Source organism: Aegilops tauschii, chromosome 4 (genome assembly GCF_002575655.3).
Source record: "Aegilops tauschii subsp. strangulata cultivar AL8/78 chromosome 4, Aet v6.0, whole genome shotgun sequence".
Classification (NCBI taxonomy): domain Eukaryota; kingdom Viridiplantae; phylum Streptophyta; class Magnoliopsida; order Poales; family Poaceae; genus Aegilops; species Aegilops tauschii.
The window spans coordinates 494,300,006-494,325,359 of NC_053038.3; the positions used below are offsets into that span (position 1 = coordinate 494,300,006).

Consider the following 25,354-nt stretch of genomic DNA (forward strand, 5'->3'; position numbering starts at 1 on the left):
AGGATGGTTTGGCTTCTCGACAATGCCATTGACACGAAACACCGGGCCTACATGATGCGCGAGAAGGAGATGGTAATAACGAGTAATCTAAATATTTTGCAAATTTGCCTTAAGTTGAATTTTGCATGCCCTAAGATTTGTCATTACTTGTTTTTTGCAGAAGCTTGAACCTTTGAAGATTCGGTATCACGGGGTCTCTGGTCCTGCCATGCCTTACGATGAGCGGTACACACGTACATCAAGCAGGCAGGACTACTCTCGTGGATTCAGTTGGTCAGCCGGTCCACGCCGAATCTGAACGCTCCACTGGTGTCCGCTCTTGCTGATCGGTGGAGGCCGGAGACGCACAGTTTCCATCTTCGGACTGGGGAGATGACCGTGACGCTCGAGGATGTCTCGTTGATCACTGGTCTTGCTATTGACGGGATGCCTCTCTGTATGAGCACCGATTCTGATGGGTGGCGCGAGCAGATGATTGCTCTTATCGGTATGGCTCCTACCGAGGCTGAGGCTGATGTAGAGGAAGGAGAAGAGAAGAAGAAGAGTGAAAGGAAAGCAGCCGGAGCTGCTTTCACGTGGATTCAAAATAACTTTGCGACGTGCCCTCCGGATGCCACTGATGATGTGATCTAGACACATGCTCGTGTCTACATGTGGTACGTTGTGTCGAGGACTTTGTTTCCTGACTCCACTGGCAAGAACGCTCCATGGATGTGGCTGAAGGCGTTGACCGTCTTCGATAGCAAATGGAGCTGGGGTTCAGCGACTCTTGCCTACTTGCACCGACAGGTAGTTGGTCTGTTTTGTGATCAACTCATTTCTTCATTAGCAATGCAAGCTTGCTGTCAAGTTCACACTGTTTTTCTTTCATATGCAGCTGGACGATGCGTGTTGCAGGATCACAGATAGTGCAGGCATTGGTGGTAATATGCTTCTACTTTCTATATGGAGCTGGGAGCGTCTGCCTGTTGGACGCCCGAAGAGCGTCAGGTTTAATCCTTGGTATGAAGATGAAGATGACGAATTACGGCGCCCCACTTGGGCTTACAAGTGGGATGTGGTTTCCGAGATGACGAACGATGTCAATCTCATGTACTAGAAGTACGTTGCCGAGTTGGACACGATTACGCCTGAGCAGGTAACGAGGTCATTACTTCAGTCATTTCTCATGTTTGCCTGAAAATAGTCACCAATTTTGCATTGTTGCTCTATTTCATAGGTGGAATGGCAGCCATATGGCGCCGATGACAGACTTGGGTACACCCAGGAGTTTACCATCAACCCGATGTGCTTGCGGGATAGGGATCTCTAGCTTATGTGGTGCCCACTGATATGCTACTGGGCTGTTGAGTTTCATTTGCCACATCGCGTGTTTCGTCAGTTTGGTCTGTTCCAGCCTCACCCGCCGGAATGGGTGGATACGGACAAAGCACTTCATAGGTAAGAGAGCGTATTGACTAAGCATCGTCAGTCCTTCTTGATTTTGCTAATGTTTGGTATTGTACCATGCAGGTTGGACAGGAGAAGGCAGCGGAAGATAAAGGACTGGGACACGCATCATGCTTCGTATGTTACCCGCTTCCAGCTTTGCGTGGAGCAAGCTCGTAGCAGTGCACGCGCCCAGCTTCGTGAGCATAACCCACTTGCTTTTGATAACTACATACGACGGCTTCTTGAAAATACTCGAGTTGAGATATACCCGCCGGCATATAATGAGGATATTCTTGAAGAACCCGTAAACTTTGAGGATCTATGAAAGGGGAAGTACAACAGAGATGTCAGGGTAGGGCAAGGAGTCCCTGCTGTTCCGGTGATTAACTATGTGGTAAAGTGTTCCTTCTTTACTTCCCCGTTGGCCATATTACACATGTTTGAATGGCTAACGTGTTCATTCTTTCTCATCCGCAACGCACCGAGATCAAGAAAGCAGCTGATGAGAGCCAGTCTATTCTCGAGAACACACCGGTTGGAAAAGGCAATGATGATGGTTCACTACGAGCATTCCTCAAGGTACATATCGCATTCACTATGAGAGCCACTATATGTTACGGAGTTTGATATCTTCCACACTTGTTCATGTTACAGCGTCAGGCCAAGAAGTTAAGGCGGTTATCGAATCTTCTCGGTTGTCGTGATCCCGAATTTGATGAACCATCTGCCTCTAGGTCTGGTACACCATCAGACCCCTCATCTCACCATCAGGGGGACAATGTGAGTTCCTCATATGCTTATCTGGATGATGATGGCGTGGTCACCCAAGAGGTATGACTAACCTTTAGATGTGATTCTCACTTGATTACGATGCCGGTCTTCACCATATTGTTTGATTGTGTGATAGGGCCATGAGCTTGATGATGACATGACTTTGGCGGATGCTCAACTTCGGTCCCCATATGTGTTCAAGCCTAGGCAGCCCAGACGCCGGTACATGCCCAACGACTTTGACAATGGAGGCAACCCAAAGGTGGTCGTAGGGACATCGCGGATGGCTAGCTTGGATGATGAGGCGGAGGCGGAGGAGGAAGTGCAGGAAGAGGAGCCTCGTCCACCTAGGAAGAAGAAGATTACCTGCAGGCGTGGCACCAGGAACGCGCGCGGAAGGCATTAGTGCTTGTGTTTGTTAGTGCTCTTGTAGCCGTTTCATTAGGTCGATGAACTTGTGAGGTTATGTTATATGTTGGTGAATTCTTACTAGTGTGGTATTTGTGTTTGCGAACTAGTAGTAATGTTAAATTGTCCTAAATGATGGGATGTTCAAGTTATTAGTTGTCTTTGTTCAGTATGTGCAGTCTACAGTAATTTTATTTATGTTGAAGCAAGTTATGTCAGTGCTGCATGAGGCCAAAATGGCATCTGTTTCTGCAGTTTGGCAGTTAACAGCGCTGCAGCGCCCAACAGACAGGCGCTGCACTGTACTATGCAGCGCCTAACGCCTAGGCGTTGCACAGTACAGTGCAGCGCCCGTCTCATAGGCGCTGCCGACCTGGCCATGGCTATCCAAAGGGCCACAGAAGGCTTTCAGCACTGACCATCCACGAAAATTACCAAGTCATAGTGCAGCGCCCAAGAGCCAGGCGCTGCACTGTACTGTGTGACGCCTATCCCTTGGGCGCTGCATAGTATAGTGCAACGCCTGTGTTCTGGGCGCTGCACGGCTGTTTACTGGAAAAACAGAGTTTACAGCACATTCATTTCACCGGAACATCGTAATACTTACATTAGCACATAGTAGCACACATTTTGGTTCATAAGAAGGTCACGGTCCTTGTCCCTTCTTCTTCTTCTTCCTCTCTTCTTCTTCTTCTTCTTCTTCCTCTCTTCTTCTTCTTCTTCTCCCTCCTCCGACCACCAAGGGAGCTCACCTTCCCCCTCCGTGTCCTCCACCCCCCTTCATTGTTTCCATACCTATGAAAATGACAATATAATAGTTAGTCACACAATGCAAAATGACAACACAAGCATTGAGCCAAAAGAACAAGATCATAGTAAGTCACATACGGCAATGGTCCATTAAGCCAAGTGAACATTCCTCCACCATGGCCGCCGCCAAGGCCAAGATCACCACCACGGCCTCTACCACCACCACGGCCTAGACCACCACCATGGCCTCTACCGCCACCATGGCCTAGACCACCACCGCGGGCTCTACCACCACCACGGCCAAGACCGTCACCACGGCCTAGGCCTTCACCACGGCCTTTCCCACCACCACGGCCAAGACCCTCACCACGGCCTAGGCCTTCACCACGGCCAAGACCATCACCACCGCCTAGGCCTTCACCACGGCCTCTACCACCACCACGGCCTCTACCACCACCACAGCCTCTTCTAAGACCTAGTTGATTCCCTCTTTGTTGCCTAGTTCCTTGTTGGCTTGTTTGACTTGGTTGGCTACTCCTTGGTTGACTTGGTTGGCTATCATTTGCTTGGCTTGTGCTTGCATCATTTTTCTTTGATCTTTTTCTTGGTTTGGGACAAGTTCTTGTGTTGTGTCCCCGATGACTGCAGTTCCCACAACGGGATTGCTCACAAGGCTCTTGGAATTGGCCGGTGCCGTATTCTCCACCGCCACCACGGCCCCATCCGTCCATGTCACCTCTAAGACGCTTTGTCTTACGTCTTCCCCGTCTAACGACCTTCAATTCCGGGTCCGGCCATAGTTGAACTCCATGATACTCCGGCCATTGCATGAAATGAGGTTAATAGGTGGGGGAGTGCTAGCAACCAACGGGGAGGGGTTCGTGTTCAAGTCCAAATTCAAAGTAGACTCAACCTTCTTGGAGGCAAATACTCAAGAGCCTTGTCTAGAGATTTGGCAACCGTCTCCTTGTATGCAACCCAACGTTGCTCGGAGTTCACACGCATTGTCTTCCAACGGATGTGCATTCCAAAACCAACATTATGCCTTCCCTCGAACTCAACAACGTCACTTGGGTCCATCCAATTCAAATCCTTCCTCACTTGGTCCAAGAGCTCCGCATAGCTAGGACTACTCTCAAACACCATGTCAAGCTCATCCGGGTCCGGTTCAACATTGCCTTTCAAAAAGGCCTCTTTATCCACATGATGAACATAAACACATGTTCTCCCCATCCCTACAATAATAAAAAACACACATATATCAAGTAAGTACTTAACAAAAATATTTGCACAAAATACATATGCCATAACATATATATGAATTAATAACCATAACCCCCACTTAACAATAACCACAATCCTAACCATAGCATAACCCTAACACCAACATCAAACACACATAACCCTAACCCTAGCATACTATGAAAGCCTAACCATACCAAATTAGCAAAGAAACATAACATCATTCAACACAAATTTGCAAATCCAAGCCAAAACTAGGGTTTCCCCAAAGTAGCAAGATTTGAGCAAATGTGACAATTCCTATGGATGAAAACGAGGGGATCGGAGGAGATTACCTTAAGGGAGGGGTTGGCTTTGAAATCCACGGTCAAATACTCCGGATTTGCAAGATTTGAGAAGGATTTGAGAGGGGGGAGAGGGGAAGAGAGGAGGGGCGCAAGTCTAAGGGTTTGGGTGGGGTGGGGGTGTGTGGGGTGGGGGTGGGAGGGGAGAGAGGGTGAGGCCAGCCTAAGTGGAACACAGACTGTGCAGCGCCTAAGAGACGGGCACTGCACATTACAAGTGTGGCGCCTATGCCTTAGGCGCTGCAGTGCTGTCTGTGGGGCCGCAACTGGACCAGGGCTGCCACGCTGGCAGGAGGCGCGACGTCTAAGGCAGAGGCGCTGCATAGTAGTGTGCGGCGCCTAGCTGTCGGGCGCCACACGAAAGGGTCAGTAGAGTGAATTTTTTTCGAAAGCAGGTCAGTTTGTGATTTGATTTCGCCCTGAGGTCAAATATGTGATTTCTGCCCTGCAGCGGTAGTACCCTCATGTGGTGGGTGGTGGTGAGCTCACAACATCTGTTGGGAAGGACGAGATGGACTGAGATAGAGGAGAGATGTGTGGTCGAGAAAAGAGGAGACGGCGGGGGTCCACAATTCGCGACGGCGTCGTGGCCTTGCAACATCGGCGTGACAACGCAACTTCAGAGCAAAGCTTGACAACAACGAAGAATTAGTTTTGGGGAAAGGATGTGTTAGAGGAAGAAAACGATTGGTCGAGGGGAAAAGGTCGTGTGAATGAGAACGTTCAACTTGGGATAAAGTGGAGACAGGGGGACTGTGTGTGGGCCTGGAAGAGCACGTCCCGCACGCGAGAGTGGCTGATGAAGAACCCACATCAATTGGGTGAAAACAACCAATTTCCTTTATTCGGTCATTTTAGCAAGATCTGAGTCCAAACATGGACCGATACAATCCGACGGTATACAAAACCAGCTCGGTCGCGCAACACTCCTTAGCTAGGCTATGGGCACCGTTATTAACTGAACGCCACACCAAAGCTACCTTAAACTCCTTCCTGAGCAGACCATTCACTTCTTCGATCATCAGCCCATACATAGACTTGTCTTTCTCTGGGTTGATCAACTTGACGGCAATGGTTTGGAGTCATTCTGGAGCACTAGCTTCTACACCTCACCTCCATGGCCAGTTGGATCACTCGCATGTATGCTTTATGCTCCGCCAATTCAAGGTCAGAGGTGGCAGGGGAAAACAGCACGTCCCTGCAAGGTGGGTGCCATGGTGGCAGACCTGGCCAAACGGGCCGGCCCGGCCCATCATAATCGTGCCTGGCCCGGCACGGCCCGCCAGGGCACGATTACTATACAGGCCAGGAATATATGTGATTGGTGACCGATGAGACTACGTGCTACGAACGACGAGGGCAGATGTTGTGATTGGTGAGACAACATGCTACAATCAGTAGGAATATATGTTGCAAATGGTGTGACAAAATTTTGTGAGGTCCATTGGACAGTGCTGAGTCCAGCACGCATCTCCATGCAAAAGTTCAACGGTTGAGCGGTCGATAGATACTTGGACTTAACAACCCCGTACTATTTTTCCTTACACTATCAAAGATATTTGGTTCCCGTAAAAAAAAATCAAAGATATTTGGTTATGGTATAGGGTAAATCTGCTCTTTCTTGAAATAAAACCACGTGCCAAATTGAGAAGTGCTATGTAGTACTTTTTCTTTACTCCTCCATATTAGGAAGAATGGAACGAAATCCTTGGATAACACCTCTACCTTGTCTGAAAATGATATCCGTCAGATCCTCAAAATGGCTGCATCCTAACGATCCAACAATCCGAGCCTTATTCCTACACGACCTTAACAAATCGATTTTGATAAAGGAAGAACGCCCATTACGAATTTTCACTTTCATATTTCGAAGATTTTACAGAATTATTGATTTTTGGTGCTTTTTTTTTCCTTTTTCTCAAATACTTCATAGTTTGGATTGCTTACCGGTCAATTAATTATGGAAAAGTATTAAAACCAACTGACTGATCTCTCACATACGTAAACCGCGCGTAGCGCTCGACACGTGTCCCCGGGCCCATCCACCGCTTCCCCCTCCTCCAGCGAGCTTATCTCATCCGCACATTTTTCCTTCTCCCAATTCTGTTCGTCCCAGCTCGAGGGAGTAGCTCCCATGGCGCGCCGCTGCTGCGAACCAAAAGAGGAGGGACAGCGCACACCACCAGCTGCATCACCGCCGTCGCCGTGGGGCCGCAACCCAGCGTGGGCAACGCTCGACGCACTGCTGCGACGCAACACACAGGCGGGAGGGCGACCGCTCGTTTGGTGCTGCAGGCGATGCGGCACGACGCTCGTCGACGACCGTCGGTGCTGCAATGCAGCAATGCGTCCACGGCCGCGAGCTGCGACGCAACAACTCGTTCACGGCGCCGTGCTGTGATGCAACCTCGTCGGCGCTACGATGCAATCTCGTCGCCGCTATTGTTGGTGATATAAGTCGTCGTCTTTGGAGCTTCAACGGATCGCTCGTCGGCGGTTACCCGTGCTCCAATGCAGCACTCGTGCAACGCTCGTCGGCGGCTCGATGCAGCGACTCTGACGACTCTCGGGGGGAGGTTGGTGTAGCAATGGAGCTGCAGCACAACAGCATGATGCTACGCGCCAGGGCGGCGGAGTTGCAGTGCAACACTCCGGTGGGGCGGCTGGCGACAGAGCTGCAGTGGAGCGGGGCGCGGTGCTACGCACAGGGCAGCGGAGCTGCAGTGCAACACTCCGGTGGAGGGCGGAGCTGTAGTGCAGCGGGGCGTGGTGGTGGCGTAGTGGCGCGCAGGGCGGCGAAGCTGCAGCTGCCGTGGAACACTCCGATGGGGCGGCGGAGCTCTGCAACGTTCCGTCCCGCTGATGCTGGTGCGGCTGCCGAGTTTGCAGCGTGATGTGCTGACCAGATCCAACGGGCGACGAGCGTTGGATCGACGGCCCAGGACCCGACTGATTTCTCAGGGAAATCAGCCGGCTGATATGTAGCAGTGGCCATTAGTTATTTGTTCTTCTGAAATGTACTCCAGTCAATGAGGTTGGCACACCGTACGCATGCACGTTTAGCCCGCTGATCACAGACCAATCACATCCTCCTGTATGGGCCCACCAGTTTTTTTTTCCGGTTATCCATCCATTTCCGCACATGCGCGCACGAGGCACGCTTTGCAGCTGACCACCGTGTAAAGTTGACGAGTGTCGACGGAGACCACTCGCCCGCCACCGCCGCCGCAGGGAGAAAGCAGTTACTCCTGCCACTGGTCAGACCCAGACCCGGCACCCACGACAAAGCCCACCCGCACGCGCGAAACACACACAGCAACAGCCAACCGAGAGCTCGATCGACCAGCCGGCGCGGCGATCCGATCGCGATGGCCACGGCGGCGGCGGCGGCGGACCCGCGGAGCGGCTACTGCGCCGCGACGGGCGCGTTCCGGAGCAAGCGCGCGGAGGTGCCGCTCCCGGCGGGCCGGGACCTGGACGTGGTCACCTTCCTCGCCTCCCGCCGCCACTCGGGCGTCGTCGCGCTCGTCGACGCCTCCACGGGCCGCCGCACCACCTTCGCCGAGCTCTGGCGGGCGGTCGCCGGCGCCGCCACCGCGCTCGCCGCGCCGCCCTTCGGCCTCCGCAAGGGCCACGTCGCGCTCATCCTCTCCCCCAACTCGGTCCACTTCCCCGTCGCCGCGCTCGCCGCCATGTCGCTCGGCGCCGTCGTCACCACCGCCAACCCGCTCAACACCGCCGCCGAGGTCGCCAAGCAGGTCGCCGACGCCCGCCCCGTCCTCGCCTTCACCACCCGCGACCTCCTCCCCAAGCTCCCCCGCGCCGCCGACGGCCTCCGCGTCGTGCTCCTCGAGTCCTCCTCCTCTCCCGCTCCCGCCGACCCGCGCATCGTCGCCACCATCGACGAGATCTCCGCCACGGCGCCCGACCCCGCGCGCCGCCGGGACCGCGTCACGCAGGACGACCAGGCCACGCTGCTCTACTCCTCCGGCACCACGGGGCCCAGCAAGGGCGTCGTCGCCACGCACCGGAACCTCATCTCCATGGTCCAGATCGTCATGAACCGCTTCCGCCTCGAGGACTCGGACACCACCGAGACCTTCCTCTGCACGGTGCCCATGTTCCACGTCTACGGCCTCGTCGCCTTCGCCACCGGCCTGCTCGGCTGCGGCGCCACCATCGTCGTGCTCTCCAAGTTCGAGCTCCCCGAGATGCTGCGCTGCATCAGCGCCTACGGGGTCACCTACCTGCCGCTCGTGCCGCCCATCCTCGTCGCCATGGTCGCGCACCCCAAGCCGCTGCCTCTGGGCAACCTGCGCAAGGTGCTCTCCGGCGGCGCGCCGCTCAGCAAGGAGCTCATCGAAGGCTTCAGGGAGAAGTACCCGCAGGTGGAGATCCTGCAGGGGTACGGGCTGACGGAGAGCACGGCCATCGGCGCGTCCACGGACTCGGCCGAGGAGAGCCGCCGGTACGGGACCGCCGGGCTCCTGTCGCCCAACACCGAGGCCAAGATCGTCGACCCTGATACCGGCGAGGCGCTGCCGGTGAACCGCACCGGCGAGCTCTGGATCAGGGGACCCTACGTCATGAAAGGTACAAAAATTAAAGTTCATGAACCATGTGGCTGCACATTATTCCGCCGTTTTCATGCTACTCCATCTAGATGATCCGGCATTTTCTTCGATTAGCGTGCTGCACGCTGGGAATTTAGAATGTATCTCTGATCACTGCGAATTGTCAACACTAAATGTGTTCGGAATGAACTAACAGTTTGATTCTGTTTTCCAATATGAACATATATAATTGTGTTTCCATTTGTAGTTCGATGATCCGACAGTTTGCTCGATTAGCGAGCTGCAGACTGTAATTTAGAATGTCTTTGGGTAACTGCGTACGGGCACCGTCAAAGCTAACACGCATAAATTAACAAAAGGATTCGGTTTTAGTTCCAATTGTGCTCTCATTTTGTTTAGACCACGCGGCATTTTATTCGATTAGCGAGCTGCACGCTGGAATTTAAAATGTCTCTCTGCATCACTGCGAATCCTCAACGTACTAAACATGTTCAACAACAATAGAAGAATTTTGTTCTAGTTGGGAGTCCAGATCACATTGGATTTTTGATAGACCACATGGGATAAGTTGTACTAGTAGGTAACATTCACGTGCATCATGTGTATGAGTAGTTCAGGGTGTGTTTGAATGATGCTGCCTCGACATAATTTCGGTGGTGAAAATGCCTGATAACTCCAGTTCTCTCTAATGGTTCTCTATTGTGGTATGGGAGTAGTGTCAACATAGAGCCAAAACTCTGTTCGTCTTTTCTTTTGCCGGTTGTAGGTGTCACCTTCAGTTACTGGCTGTTATGCTGTGGCTGATGATGGTATCATTTGTTTTCTGTTTTCATACTATTTGAAGCTTAGTGGAATAATAGTACTCATAAAGGGATTTTTCAGACAGATACTCATAGGAGGCTCAACCCAACCACCCAGGTCCGAGTCATCTTTGCTGCATCTTTCGGTTCCCATCCCTCTAATAAGTAGTGGTGTCAGCAGATTGAGTCGCAAGCTTAAATTCCAGAATAAGTATGTCTGGCTTGGAATTATTTGTGTGTTCAGAACCGAACGCACATCAGTTGGTGGATGAGTTAACTGAACTCCCACCCGCCGCCTTGATGATACTTTGGACTATGTTAATTGCATTGAGTGCAATGTGTCTTGTCCCTGGAATTCACTACATGAACTGTTTCATGACAGTACATCTGGGTGTGTTCTTGTGTCATCTAATATCCCTAGCTTCGAGTTAACTCCAGACGATGTTTGCATAACATGAACAAGTACACTAGTTAAGTAAGCATAGCAAATACTCCCTCCGTAAAGAAAATATAAGAACATTTAGATCACAAAAGTAGTGATCTAAATGCTTTTATATTTCTTTACAGAGGGAGTAGTTAGTAATTAACTTACAGAAGTGCAGAGGATAGTTAGTAAATATTACTACCTCAAAACGTCTTATATTTTGGGACGGAGTTAGTAGTTAGTACTCCCTACGTCCCCTTTTTTTTCGAAAAGGGGGTATCGCCCCAGCCTCTGCATCGGAACGATGCATACGGCCAAACATTCAGAAACAAGTACATTAGTTGAGTACACTAGCTAATGCACAAGGCATCGTTGATAAAAAGAAGAACGAAATTCGGTTTCAAAAGAAATCAGAAGAAATTAAGACTAAACTGAGTACTGGTTTCAATATGCATTCATAAGTGAAGAATGTTTTCTCATGAGATAAACCTTACATGGATTCATTTGCACGGCATCGTATAAGCATCAGTAGGGTTGTGGAGGGTGTGCTCCGACAACTAATAGTCCAAATAGAAATAGTTATTTCATTTTCAAGACGTCACACTGTCCAGCTGCTAACGTATTGCGGAACTGAGAGTGCTAGGATCATCAACATTCAGAGTGAATATAAATCGGTTCAGTCCCTAGAATATGGTAGCTCTTGCATTTTAGCATCCTATGAAATGATGCGTTTCAAGAAGTTATCGCCCTGTTGTAATAGCACCCTCGCCCCTCGGCAAGGTGAAACTTGCAGTCCAAAGTAAAAGTGTCCAGCCGTCCATAGTCATATAATGCTAGTAGAAAAAAAAAATCATCTCAAGTTGCAATATTGATCTCCCCAGGATACTTCAACAACACAGAGGCAACACAGGCGACGGTGACGCCCGATGGATGGCTCAAGACCGGAGACCTCTGTTACATAGACGAGGATGGCTATCTCTTCGTGGTGGACCGTCTGAAAGAGTTGATCAAATACAAAGGCTATCAGGTAAAAAGATCACTAAATGGCACAGGCCGATGTCTCTTCTGAAAGACAGGCTCCTGAACTTCTTACTGTACCTTGGCATCTGAATGTAACCTGTGTATAAAATAGGTGCCTCCGGCAGAGTTGGAAGCTCTTCTGCTGACACATCCAGAGGTTTCCGATGTTGCTGTCATTCCGTAAGTTCACCGAGATACTGTTGATCAGTTAGGCACTTCTATCGACATAGTTATGCCAGATTTCTTAAATGGTTTGGTCTTTCTCTAGGTTTCCGGACAGGGATGTCGGTCAGTTCCCGATGGCCTATGTCGTGAGGAAGAAAGGGAGCAACCTGTCAGCCCAGGAGGTGATGGAGTTTGTGGCGAAACAGGTGCGCAGAGCGCGACTCATGGAAGATAAAATCCAACAAAATGAACCATCTCCCTCTTCACCATTGACACATTGACGATTTGTCTAGCTTATTCATGCAATCTCTCTGACCTTGTGCTGTAAAATGTTGGTACAGGTAGCACCTTACAAGAAGGTCAGGAAGGTGGCATTCGTGACGGACATCCCCAAGAATGCGTCTGGCAAGATACTGAGGAAGGATCTTATCAAGCTCGCGACGTCCAAGCTGTGAAATGTCGACCGTTATCCTGCTCTGTGTTATCCTCTGAAATGTCAATTGATTCATCCTTGGATCCTCATCATTGTACAATTATTATTTTCTCTTTTGCCCTTCGTCCCAATAGCACTCTGAGTATCTGTAACTGAAGGATTTCAGCGGATGTGTAGTACATGAGAGGTCTCTGTGTAAATTGGTTCTGTAGCACTTACGGGAGGGTCCTCTGCTCAATTGTACCTATACTTGAATAACCAGATCCAAAATATTTTTTGAGTTTGACGTGTAAATGCTGCGAGTGCAAGGTATTATCCAGCAGAGTACATAACATATCCAGCAAGGTATTATCTGGTGCTCCTTATTATCCTCTGAAGTGTCAACTGATTCATCTTGGATCTTCATCATTGTACAATTATTATTTTCTCTTTGGCCCTTCGTCCCAATAGCCCTTTTGGTATCTGTAACTGAAGGATTTCAGCAATTGTGTAGTACATGAGGTCTCTATGTAAATTGGCTCTATACAAGCTCTGTTGTATCTAGACTTGAATAACCAAATCCAAGATTATTTTCCGAGTTTCAGATGTAAATACTGCAAGTGCGAGGTGTTATGAAGCAGAGTACACATTTATGCTTGCAAATTTAGTGTGCAGATTTTTTTCTGAAAAGGAGGTAGTTTACTGTTCAGTATGTTCATGCCATTTCTTCATTCTTGGCTACGGTGGCCAGTAACCTTAGCTGTTACGTACTCCCTCCATTCCATAACATAGAGTATTTAACAAAAAACTATCACAATTCAGGCAGCCCTCCCCCGAACTACCACCTTGCAATTCTTGTGCAAAACATACCAATTTTACTCTAATTTTTCACCTCCTGCCCTGACAGGTTGATCTTCCAGAATTGATTATCACTTGACCAGAATTGTAAAATGGTAGTTCTGGGGAAGGTTGCCTGAATTGTATTCCCTCCGTTCCAAAATACTCGTCATGGTTTTAGTTCAAATTTGAACTAAAACCACGACGAGTAATTTGGAACGGAGGGAGTAATAAATTTTTGTTAAATATACTCCATATGGGACAGAGGAAGTATGTTCCTTCACTAAATTTCTAATTTTTCTGAAAATAATTTGATATGTGGATATAAAGATTCAATTTCAAACTCAATTCACATATAGAGAAACAGATGAGAAATCATACTGCGAATAACTGTTTTTTTTTAGTTTTTTCTTAGGTGAAGCTGTTTTTTTTAGTTGGTGAACGGATGTTGGTTCAAACTAGGCCATGACATGGGCCCCTTAAAGAAACTGGGCCATGACATGGCCGTTAATAAAGCTGGGTCATGAGCTGGGCCCATTAAAATCTGGGCTCATAGCTTAGCAAATATGCTCTTTCTTTAAGCCCAGGACACCATATGTGGCTAGGCCATCCCCATGATCCGAGATGTATTCCACAAACTGTGGCATTTGATCGTTAATAAAGCTCTTACTACCCCAAAAAAAAGTTGCTCAAAAAAAAGCTAACGTCATCACAGCTTAATTTGGGGACCTCCTATTTCGTGCTTTAAGTGCCGCGGTAGCGAACTGGCGCTCACACGCAGCACCTAGTGGGCCGGCCCATGAACGCTCAAGGCACCGAAGTAATCTAGCGCGAAAAGCCACCAAAAAAAGACGTTGTCACAGGAAAACAAACTCACGCCGCAAATATTCCTGAATGAGGTTGACTACCACAGTACCATCTCAGTGCTAGTGACCAATTGCAGCGCGCATGCTTTAAGAACATATTAAAAAAAGTTTATGAAATTCAAAAAGTTCGTAAGATTGAGAAAAAACAGAAGAATTTAAAAATTATAGTGAGTTTGAAAAAGTTCCTTGATTTTGAAACATTAGCGTGAGTTTAAAAAATTCATCAATTTTGAAAAAAAGTTCACTAATCTGATAAAAAATATCAATTTGAAAAAGAGTTCAAAGATTTTCCAAAAAAGTTCATTGATTTAAAAAATCAACAATTTTGAAAAAAGTTCATCAATTCTGAATTCATAGAACTGAAAAAAGTTCATCCAACTCGAAAAAATCCATCGATTTTGCCAAAAAGTTCATCCAATTTTGAACAAGGTTCATCGATTTTGAGAAAAAGTTCATCTAATTGAAAAGCAATCATCAATTTTGAAAAAAATTCATCAAATTGAAAAACATTCATGCAATTTGGAAAAAAGTTCACAAAATTGAATAAAGTTCATCGATTTTGAAAACAAAACTTTACTAATCTGAAAATAAAACCTCTTATTCAAGAAAACAAAAAAAAAGGGAAAAAGAAATAAAAACGTCCAGAAAATGATCGACGAATCCAAAGAAGAAACGTCAGCTGAATAAAGAAGTAAAAGGAAAGGGAAAAAAGGAAGTGTGCATGAGTAGGGATGATAGCCTAGTGGTACTTTGCAGTACCCTTAGAGCATCTACAGGCGCAGGTTGCAAATTTAGGCCCTCAAATGCCCGCGAACGCGTCTGGGCGCGTCCGCATGCACTGATCGGACATGTCTCATTTGATGGCCACTTGGTAAACACCCACGTCCCTCATATCCGAACCCTCAAAACCATACAACCCATGCAGCGCTATGTAAACACAATCAACAACACGCAGTTCATCGAATCAGCTTTGCATCGCCGGACAAAAGAAGGATAGTTCATCGGTGTTCAACCGCAAATCCATACTACGAACTTAAAACATAGTTAAGTATAAACATAACAGGGGAGGACGGAGGAAATCACCATTTCATCGCCGGCCACTTCCCCTTCCGGTCGTCGGAGCTGTTGTGCCCCTCCTCCGTGTAGGCGTCGGCATATGGAGGTGCGTCGTCGCTGGAGCTGGAGCTGGAGTTACGTCCGAATCGGAGCTGCACCTCATGCCCGACAGCCTGCGGAGCAGGCGGTCCTGCTACTCCGCATGGCGGGCTGCCTTCGCCTTCGCTGCCGCCTCCTTGGTTGCCTCACGCTCCGACAACTCGATGGCGAGTCGAAGCGCCGTGGCATTTTTTCGGCGGAGGCACTGCGCATCCGTCTCCGCCGTCGTCAGACAGCGGCGGAGGACTGGCGCGAGGAGCGCGCCGACATCGCCTCTCCCCTCTCCCTCGCCCGCTGCTGCCTGCGCCGGGCTGCCCTTGGACTAGGGCATCCTCGTGCGTCGAGGCCCCGGAGCGGGCACGAGGACCCAGCGATGGCCGGGTACCACTTCCGAACCAGAGGATGGTGGAGGTGGGCGGCGTACCAGGCAGAGCAGAGCTGTTGCTGCTGCGCGGCAGGTGGGAAGGGCCGGCGACATCAGCGGTGCAGCGTCGACAGGTGACGGGCGCTGATGAAGAAGATCAGCCGTTGCCGGGGCGGCCTTGCTCGAGCAACGACCTCCGCAATGCGATGTGGAGGGTCACCTCCTCCACGTCGATGCTCAACCCGTCGGATTCTGAACCGGAGCCACCGCTGCTTCTGTTGCCGACCATCGGATCGGAGGGGAGTAGATCGGAAGTGGAGTGGAATGGAGAGGGGAGTGAAGTGGAGTTCTGATTGACCGATGTCTATGGTTTTCCGGATGGGGGGATATTTGTGGGATCGGGGTGGGCCGGGCTGACGTGGCGGACGCGCCCGGGCGCGCCCATATCCGCCCCATATTTGGGCTGGATATGAGGGGTGCCGGTCAGCCCGGACATTTGAGGCGCGTTTAAGGCGTCCGTTTGGGTCGGATTTTGATGATCGGTCAGTGACAGGGCGGGCCGTCCGGGCGTTTGATGCCAGTTTGGGGCACCCGGCTGTAGATGCTCTTTGAACGCACAGGTTGGGTGTTCGAACCCCCGCTACCGCACTTTTCTGGTCTTTTAACATTTTTTGAGGGATTCTGGTCTTTTAACAGAGGAAAAAGAGAAGGGTATATGGGCCGACCCAGAGAGGAGCGACGTGTGCGCCGGTTTATAGTTTGTACTGTAATCAGAGCCTGAAGCGTGGAATAGGAAACCCCTATATTTGTTGCGATTATTCTCCAAAACATATTTGTGATTTGCTCAAGTGATAATTAATAAGGCGCTAAAAAAGAGATAATTAATAAAGTCATATTTCTCTCTCGAAAAAGATTTCTCCCCCGATTGCTGCACTTTCCTGGTCTTTTAACATTCTTTTGAGGGATTCTGGTCTTTTAACAGAGAAAAAGGAGAAGGTATATGGGCCGGCCCAGAGCGGAGTGACGTGTGCGCTAGTTTATTGTTTGTACTGTAACAGGAGCCTGAAGTGTGGAATAGTAAACCCTCTTAATTTGTTGTGATTATTCTCCAAAACGTATTTGTGGTTTGGTCAAGTGATAATTAATAAGGCGCTAAAAAGTGATAATGAATAAAGTCAGATTTCTCACTCAAAAAAGGTTCAACCATTTGCTCAAAATAAAAAATAACTTGTCGGGAGCAGTATGTGCCAATATAGTCAAGTTGCCCCAAAAACAACCCACCCGCCCCTGCGTCGCCCGCGTCTGGCAACATGGAGGAAACCTAGTAGTCGCCTGTCGGGTCCTATCTCCGCCACCACTCCTCTGCTACGCTGCTGCCGGAGGGCTTGCCGGTGAAGCCACGTTGTGCCCCGAGATGATGGCGGTGGGGCGGCTCCGTCCCCGTGCGTCGCGGCGCCTCGCCCCCTCCTTCCTCCCAAGATCTAATATGGCATGACGCCTCCTTTGCTGGCTTAGCGCGCGGCGCAGCCTTGTCCTGCTCCTCCCTCGGCCGCCTCCTGCCCCTCCCCCCGATGCAGCTTTTCTGTGTTCCTGGCGGTGGAAGCGCGAGAGGCCCGTGTGTGTTGGCGGCTGGGCTGGCCGAGGCCACTCCTCGTCCCGGCGACGCCTCCTCCGAGCTCCGAGTGATGGGGCCTGCGTTTTTGAGTGGTCACAGTGGTCTTCTTGGCGGGTGGTTGAGGCCTCACCAAAGATTCTTTGTCGGCACTGCTCCGGCCCCGATGACCATAGATCTGCACTCGCCAGTGTCCACGTCCTGCCGGCGTTCTCTGTCGGCGTAGCTCTAGCCCTGACACTCCAATTGTTGCGTTCTCTCTAGTCCTCGGCTCGTCGGTGTCTCGGCGGCTCGCCCCCTCCCCCGCAACATGTATCTACGTTCCCTTCAGCTTCATGGCTTGCCAGTGGTATCGGTCGTCATCTCCGGGCCGACTCTCTCTACCCCGTCGCCTTCCTGACCCCATCCACCTCCACGTCGAGCCAGTCACAAAGCTCGTATTTTTCAGTGGCAACCTGTGCCCCCCTTCCCATCGGACGGCAGGCGCAACCCCACCCTCCCTTTGAGGTGGTGGTCTCGACCAGTGGGTTGACCTTCTAATCTCTGGACCCTGACCTGGTGGCAATGGGATCACTCGGTCCTGACCAGGGTGAAATCAATACTCGGCTTGCCGACGTTGGCAGCGGCGGCACTCTCGTAGGTGTCGTTTCCTTCATGGGGCCGCTGCATGGCCTTTATCCGTGCCCCTCTTCATGCACTGCGGGGAACCCTTGGTTCGGTTCTTCGAATCGGATGATGGCGGCGTCATGACGCCTCCCCCTTCTTGAAGGCATCATCTTGCTTGCTCTCGGCGGCCCTGGTGTTGGCTGTGAGTCCGAAATTGTCTGGGGCTAAGGATCCGTGTTAAGTGTTCCAGCTGAAAACATGCGTCTTATAGTGAAACAGCGGCCATTTCGTGGATGGACAGTGGACTCGATTGGTTATTTTAGAAAAATAATTATAAATATTTGTTGGGAGGGGTTCTGAATCACGGGCGCACCCTGAGTGTGCGTTTTTCTTTTCCTTTCGAGACATCACCCTGAGTGTACGTGAACGTGATACACGTTGTTTGTCTCCACCGGGCCGTCCAAAGATCGGGGTTTGCTCCTTTGACCACAAGCACGAGCTTGCATTCGCTATGATATTCAGGGCACCGGACGGTGATGCTGGCATTCTTCCTTTGTAGGGAGTCCGCAAAATGTATTCTAATCTCGAGGAGTCCAGACGGCCTTTTCGCGTTGGGTGGGTGTGCTCCCAACGGCTGCAAAACGAAACAAAAAGCGTTCATTCCCAGCAATTCGACCGTTAGTCCACCTGTGTGACACGAGCGCTCGGAAAGCGTGGCGATGCCGGTAGGTGGTCGACACCGGTGCCTGCATCTTTTTTTTTTTTTGAGAAATACCGGTGCCTGCATCTGATTTGGCACCCAGAGGTGAAGTGACACGCACAAGCCCACAAAACAAAAGTCTCGATATGAAAGACGAAATCAAGATCTGACCTCGATATGAAAGATTTTCGGGATTTGACCCTTTTTCCTACCGCCAGGGGATCTGACGGTAGGGTTAGACAGCCTACCGCCAGTGCCCCTGGCGGTAGGGTACTTATCCACGTCAGCACGCGGAAACGGCCGCCGTCCCCCTCCGTCGCACCCTATCGTCAGGGCACCTGGCGGTAGGTTGTCTAACCCTACCGTCAGGGCACCTGGCGGTAGGTTGTCTAACCCTACCGCCAGATCCCCTGGCGGTAGGGTCCGGGCAGTTATTTCCGCCGAAACCCCCGCGCCCTGGCCCATCTCCCCACCCCTACCCCCCCCCCCCCCCCCCGTCGGCAGTTCTTCTTTTTCTCCCCCAAGTCGCCCCTCTCTCCCTCTCTCATCTCCTCCACTCCCCCCTCGGATCTTCACCGTTTGTTGATCGTTTTTGCGGATCGAGATGGCCCGGAAGAGAGAACCGTAAGCTCCTCCAATCCCTCCAATTAGTTTTTGCAAACTTGCTTCCGATTCGACGCATTATTTGCTTGAAATCCCTCATATTTTTGAACTTAGATTGGATTTTTTTCACCTAAGATTGTTTTAGTTTGATTGTAGTTCTAGTTCTTAGTTCTTTAGTAACTAGTGGTATTGAATATGAACTCTAATCAATAGTTCATATGTTAGTGTGAAGATGAACCCTAGTTCATATTTTTTTTGTTAAAAAAATATGATGTAATGTTGATATGAGGATGAACCCTAGTTTGATGATGCATGTTGATATGATGATATGATGTAGTGTGAAGATGAACCCTAGTTTTATGATGCATGTTGATATGATGATATGAAGATGTTGTTTGGAAAAATTATTTAAAAATATGATGATATGATGTATGTTGGAGGATTTTTTTATATGATGCATGTTGATATGATTTGATCCATCATGTGTAGTAGATGTTGTTGGACGAATATGCTTAAGATTTTATTTTGATATGATGCATGTTGATATGATTTTGATATGATTTGATTTCATTGTTTGTTTATGTATGCTTATGCTTATGATGCTTTTGTTAATGAAATTCTATTAAGGCGGCCACCTCTTGCGGACAACATCAGCCCACGGTACTCCATGCTGGACTGGGCATTCGACAAGGGTCATCGTGCCCGTTTCATAGAGAACGGAGAGGTAAGTGATATGAATGAATTTTTGATCAAAGTTTTCGGATTGATGAAAATGATTGCCTAACTTTTGGCGTTCACTTTTTGACAGATGCTCCAGCCACTGCGCATGAGGGGTCACGGGGTTCATGGGCATATGGACTACGACGAGCGCCACGCGGCGTTCTTCAAGAAAGCCCGGCTGTTGGGTTCCGTGTTGCAGTTCAAGCGTCAGCCGCCGACGCTTGTCCACGCAGCTCTCACAACTCTGATTGACCGGTGGCGACCGGAGACCCATTCTTTCCATCTGCCATGCGGGGAGATGACGCTGACCCTCGAGGACTGGGGGATGATTACTACCATGCCGATCGAGGGTCATGCACTCACCGGTCGAGTGGAGAGGACCAACTGGCAGCAGAGGGTTACCACCCTCATCGGTGACTGCCCCGGTGCCAAGAGTAACCGTACATCCGGTGTGCCGTTGAGTTGGCTCTCGGAGCACCGGAAGACATGCCCCCAAGGCGCAGATGAGGCGACTGTGGAGTTGTACGCGAGGGCCTATCTGTGGTATATTCTCTCGGAGGTCGTGTTTCCAGACAGCTCCGGGAACTCTGCCAACTGGGCGTATATGTTCTTCCTAGCGGAATGGGATGCAGGGTACAGTTGGGCGACCGCATCTCTCGCCTACCTATACCGTTCGGTAAGAGAGTGTCTAATTGCCTACCTACCTACGAAAGTGTGTCCATGACATTTTCTTATATCTGATCCTCATTTGATGTTTTGCAGCTTGACGACGCAATGCAGAGGACGGGAGACAAGTCCAATATGGGTGGCTTTGTCTGGGCCTTCTCCATTTGGATGTGGGAGCGGCTGCCGGTGGGGCGTCCGGAGAAGTTGCGAAGACGCCCATGGGAAGACTATAGCGAAGACGGCGACTAGACTCGAAACCCCACCGTAGCTTACGAGTGGGACGTTGTCAAACTCTACACGGGCCTAAACAAGACTTCGTACAAGACCTACACCAACGAGTTGGACGCTTTGACGCATACGCAGGTATATGAACTCGCTCAACACCTTTCTCTTTGATTCTACTTTTGACCGAGAGTGGGAACTTACCAATGTATATGTAATAGGTAAACTGGTGGCCGTATCGACAAGACCGAGAGTGGGACTTTGATCTGAACGTGATGTGCGATGCGGACCGTGGTCTCTGGTGGTGCATCGTGCCCATGATCTGTGTGTACGCCGTCGAGTGGCACTTGCCACACCGCGTGGCCATGCAGTTTGGGATTTATCAGCATACCCCACCGGGCCAGCCCACCGATACCGGCGGCCACACGCTCCACCTGTGAGCGCTTTGTTCTCCGTGCCCATGATTTCATTACGCTTATCATGTTTCTTATGATGATCTCTTGCCTATGCCTTGCAGGATGAGCCGGCAGAAGAATCAGTCGATCACAGACTGGAGAGAGGAGCATAAGACTCTTATGGCCGCGTGGGACTGACGGAGGTACCGGAAAGACGTGAAGAGGAAAGTGACTGACTGGGATGCTTACCTGGGCCGACACATGTGGTGGTACGATGATGGCCAGAAGCACCGTCTTCGTCTCAGGCCTCGGTGGACGGCGGAAGACATCACGTAGCTGGAGAGGGATGACCCCGAGGAACAGGCCTACCAGACCGGCATCAGAGACATGCACAGTGGATTTAGGGAGTTTGCACCCCTCATCAACAGAGTGGTAAGTTTGAACCAACGGTTGTATTTAAACTATTTTATTCGTCATCGTGACTGACTTATGCCGTTGCAGTCCGGTGAGCTGAACAGATGCATCTTTGAAGCCTCAGATGCACTAGGTGATCTCCCCGGGAGCGTACAATCTGAGAACAAAGTGATGGGGACGATGAAGGTACAATTTCAGCCTCCTCGGAACAGATGCATCTTGTTCACTTGCAATCAGTCGATCTGATACTTATTATGACCTTGTTTCATTGTGAGTGCAGAAGTTCGTGCAGCGTTGTCGCAAGCTGGTAGGGCTGCTTGGGTGTGCTGGAGCTGGGTCAGTTGAAGCTTATCAGCATGTAGCCACACAGGGTCTCATCGGCTCATCGAGCCATGCTCCCTCGTCGTCTAGGTTGGCTGGGGAGGAGGAGGAGGAGGAGGAATCCACACATGAAGAAGGGGAGGAGGAGGAGGATGAGAGCAATGGGGAGGAGGAGTACGATGAAGATTATGGACCTCCACCAACTCAAACATCTCAAGCATCTCAGCTGCCGAAGAGGAATCCGAAGAAGAAGGATTTGCTGAGTCCGAACCCTTTCCAGAGACCGGTTCCTCGACGGCCAAGAAGAAGACCGAAGAGACTCGTTCAAAGAGTAACGAGGACCGTACCTTCAAAAGGGGAAGGAGCAACTGATTATGCTCTTCGCTACTTGGCTCTTTTAGTTTGGTTGAACTTCGTTTGGTTGAACTTGTCTAGTGGTTGTGAAACTACGTGCAATTATGTGTTTGGTATTTGTGGATCTATGTGTTTGTTACTATGTGGAACTCCGTTTACTGATTAGTTGAAGTTCGTTTGAAATGTTATATGCATTTCAAGTTATCTAATGTGGATCTATGTGATGCCCAAGTTTATTTGTTTAAAATCTGTGATATTGCTGTTATATTTGTGAAACTTGCTGTGATATTGCTGTCATATAAAATTTGAAAACAAGCAACCAAATGAACTAGAAACAACAAAACAGATGACCCTACCGCCAGGGTGCCTGGCGGTAGGGCCAGACAGCTTATCGGCAGCCCCAGTGGCGGTAGGGTGAACCTACCGCCAGGGCCCTTGCATATTTCGTTACAGAACCTTCATGCAGCAGAACACAAGACCCTACCGCTAGGGGCCCTGGCGGTAGGGTCAGACAGCCTACCGCCATGGGGCCTGGCGGTAGGGAGAACCTACCGCCAGGACCATTGCATCTTCCGTTACAAAATGTGTGTATGGCAAAACCCTGCCACATCCTACCGCCAGGGACCCTGTCGGTAGGGTTAGACAGCCTACCGCCAGGAAGGTACTTATCCACGTCAGCACGCGGTGACGGCCGCCGTCCCCCTCCATCACACCCTACCGCCAGGGGCGCTGGCGGTAGGCTGTCTAACCCTACCGCCGGAGCCCCTGACGGTAGCAAAATGGTCAAATCCCGAAAATCTTTCAAACCGGGGTCAGATCTTGATTTTGTTTGTCAAAAGAGTCAAAACATGAAATTTAGCCACGTACGCCCGGAGAGGATGGGCTGAGCATAATGGCGGCATCGGCACCCACGTACGCGCGGTGCTTTCTACCTCGATCGCCTTTTTTTGTCATCGGGAAAGAGGTGACGGAGACGCATGGCATGGTAGCTCCCTCTTTCCGTCTTCTAGATAGACGGTTGATTATAGAGATTTAAAGGGTCTGCAGTGCGGGATGTCGAACGGTGAAGGAAAATGACTGGAAGCGGCGAGGCAGCCGACGATGAGATTCGGTGACAGGGACAAGCCAAGGACACGTAGTACGAACCGAATTAGCTGGTACATCGACGCTGATGACCATGGATGAATTAATTAGGTTTATTGTCGATCGCCATGTACGTACAGGCTCGCACGTCCACATACATACAGTACAAACAGATCCAGATCCTCCCTGTAGAGTACTAATTACTGTACAGCGACGGGATCGTCAGGGAGGACACAGTTGATCTAATAACTCGGTCCTCTGGACGAGAAGACGACAGAGAAACCCGCGCACGCATGCCCCGGCCGCTGTACAGACAGAACCTCGTCAGAGGGCCAGGAGCTCTGCCATTGCATTATAAAAGAAGAGAGTTGATCCAGTTTATAAAGAAAACCGGATCGAAAACCTCAATTATAAGGGAAACCGGATTGAAAACCTCAATTATAAGGATCGAAAACCTCAGCTGTACAGACAGAGGGGTGCTGGAGCTACAGCTAGTCGTAAGTGCGTGGGGCTCAGGCGCAGGGTGCGCCGCCCATGAACTGCACGCACACATGGTACGTCCTACACTGAAGTGCGCGCTGCCGTTACGGACGCCGCCCATGAGTCCGCCAAGCAGAGCACGGCACGGCGATCCCCCGTGTCGCGCCGTGCGCGTCCATGCACCGAGCTAGCTCGCCGCCCATGAACTGAAGCAGCAGGACGTGTCGCCACCGCGCGACACGAGCCTCGAGATCGACTCAGCCAGGAGACAGGTGCAGCCAAATACGCCACGTCGGCGCCACACCGTTCAGAGCCATCGGGGCAGGCCACGCGCTGCGCCGGTAGGTGATCGCTCGTGTTCGGACGCGGCGTCCGGCGACCGTCCGAGTGTAAGCAGGCACGGTCGACCTGGCCAGGGTTCGCATGTCGTGACGTCCGGAGTGCACGGCGCCATCCCGAGACGTGAAGGGGTTTTGGGACGGTAGCGAGCGGAGGCGGGAAGCGCCCCGCCGCATGATGGGCAGCTTCCAGCCCACGGTTTAGACCGAAACCGGACGGTGCGCTGGCCAGAATCCGATCGACGCGACAGGCCGGCCAACCTGGTCGCCGCTCGCCGGCATGGCCGCCTTGTTGGCTTGTGTCACGGGGGCGGGCTACGGGCGCCAGGATCCCTTGTAGCCCCTCGTGCTCCCACGACAAAATTGACAGGTTAACCGCATCTAAACCCACATTATTATAGGCTGGCCGTGCGGCGGTGCATGCACGCTCGTACGATCAACACTGTGCCCAGGTTTGGCTTCAGGCAGGCTGGTGGTACGTAGTACAATGGACACGCCCCAGAATTCGCAGAACCGATGTTTCTGGAGCTACTATCAATCATCGTAGTAGTAGACACTGGGGCACTGGGCAGACACGATCGGGATCGAGCATGCACTTCTTTAATGAAAATGATGATATGAGGGGCGATTAAGATTAAATACGCGGCGCGCGTTAATACATTAGTCGGTCGGTCAATGGAGTTGTTGGGCTTGTCACCACAAATTGAATCGTCACTCCCTCCTCCCTGCTGATTCTTTGGACACCCAGAAACATGCCACACGGGCGGGTTATTGCTGCAGACGAGACGCTCCACTCAGCTGCTTCGTGCGTAAATTAGGACTGCCGTTTTCCCAACCTTTTTTTTTCAGTACATAAGTAATAAGTAAAGTATATAAGCAGGGAAAAACCTACTCCACTCATCGTGTGCCAACAAGAAAACCTAACACACGTCAAACAATTTTGTTGCATGTCTAATGATCGTCTTATGATTAAGAACTAGTAGTAACAAACTCTACAGTTCCAAGCAGTTATTTTTTATATGTGTACCATGATTAACTTACTAGAACTAGTAACAAACTCTACAGTGCCAAGCTGTTATGCACGACAACAATAGGCTGAATCCCCTAAAAAAGGGCTGAATCAAGTGCTAAATGGAAAGACATGTCAAAAGAAGTGCTAAATGGAAAGAGAAATACGGTGGATGGGTAAGACTAGCTAGGTTCACTTTGTACCGGAATTTTTTTCCGGGCAAAAAAGCGATACAATATCAAAAATCTAGTTAAGGCATTAAAAATGC

General features: G+C 50.3%; 1 protein-coding gene across 1 annotated transcript; it reads left to right on the forward strand.

Moving 5' to 3' along the window:
• The first annotated feature begins 8,163 nt into the window (after positions 1–8,163).
• Positions 8,164–12,656, forward strand: LOC109750362 (4-coumarate--CoA ligase-like 4). Its single transcript, XM_020309328.4, has 5 exons — positions 8,164–9,539; positions 11,626–11,771; positions 11,877–11,944; positions 12,033–12,135; positions 12,271–12,656. The coding sequence occupies exons 1-5, from the start codon at positions 8,315–8,317 to the stop codon at positions 12,382–12,384; spliced, it is 1,656 nt and encodes a 551-aa protein (XP_020164917.1). The 5' UTR covers positions 8,164–8,314; the 3' UTR covers positions 12,385–12,656.
• Positions 12,657–25,354: the final 12,698 nt, after the last annotated feature.

Bases quoted from the DNA above. Each gene is read 5' to 3' on its own strand.
- LOC109750362 (XM_020309328.4), top strand. From the start codon at position 8,315: ATGGCCACGGCGGCGGCGGCGGCGGACCCGCGGAGCGGCTACTGCGCC. The intron at 11,945-12,032 runs GTAAGTTCACCG...GTCTTTCTCTAG, and splicing joins TCCGATGTTGCTGTCATTCC to GTTTCCGGACAGGGATGTCG. The intron at 12,136-12,270 runs GTGCGCAGAGCG...ATGTTGGTACAG, and splicing joins TGGAGTTTGTGGCGAAACAG to GTAGCACCTTACAAGAAGGT.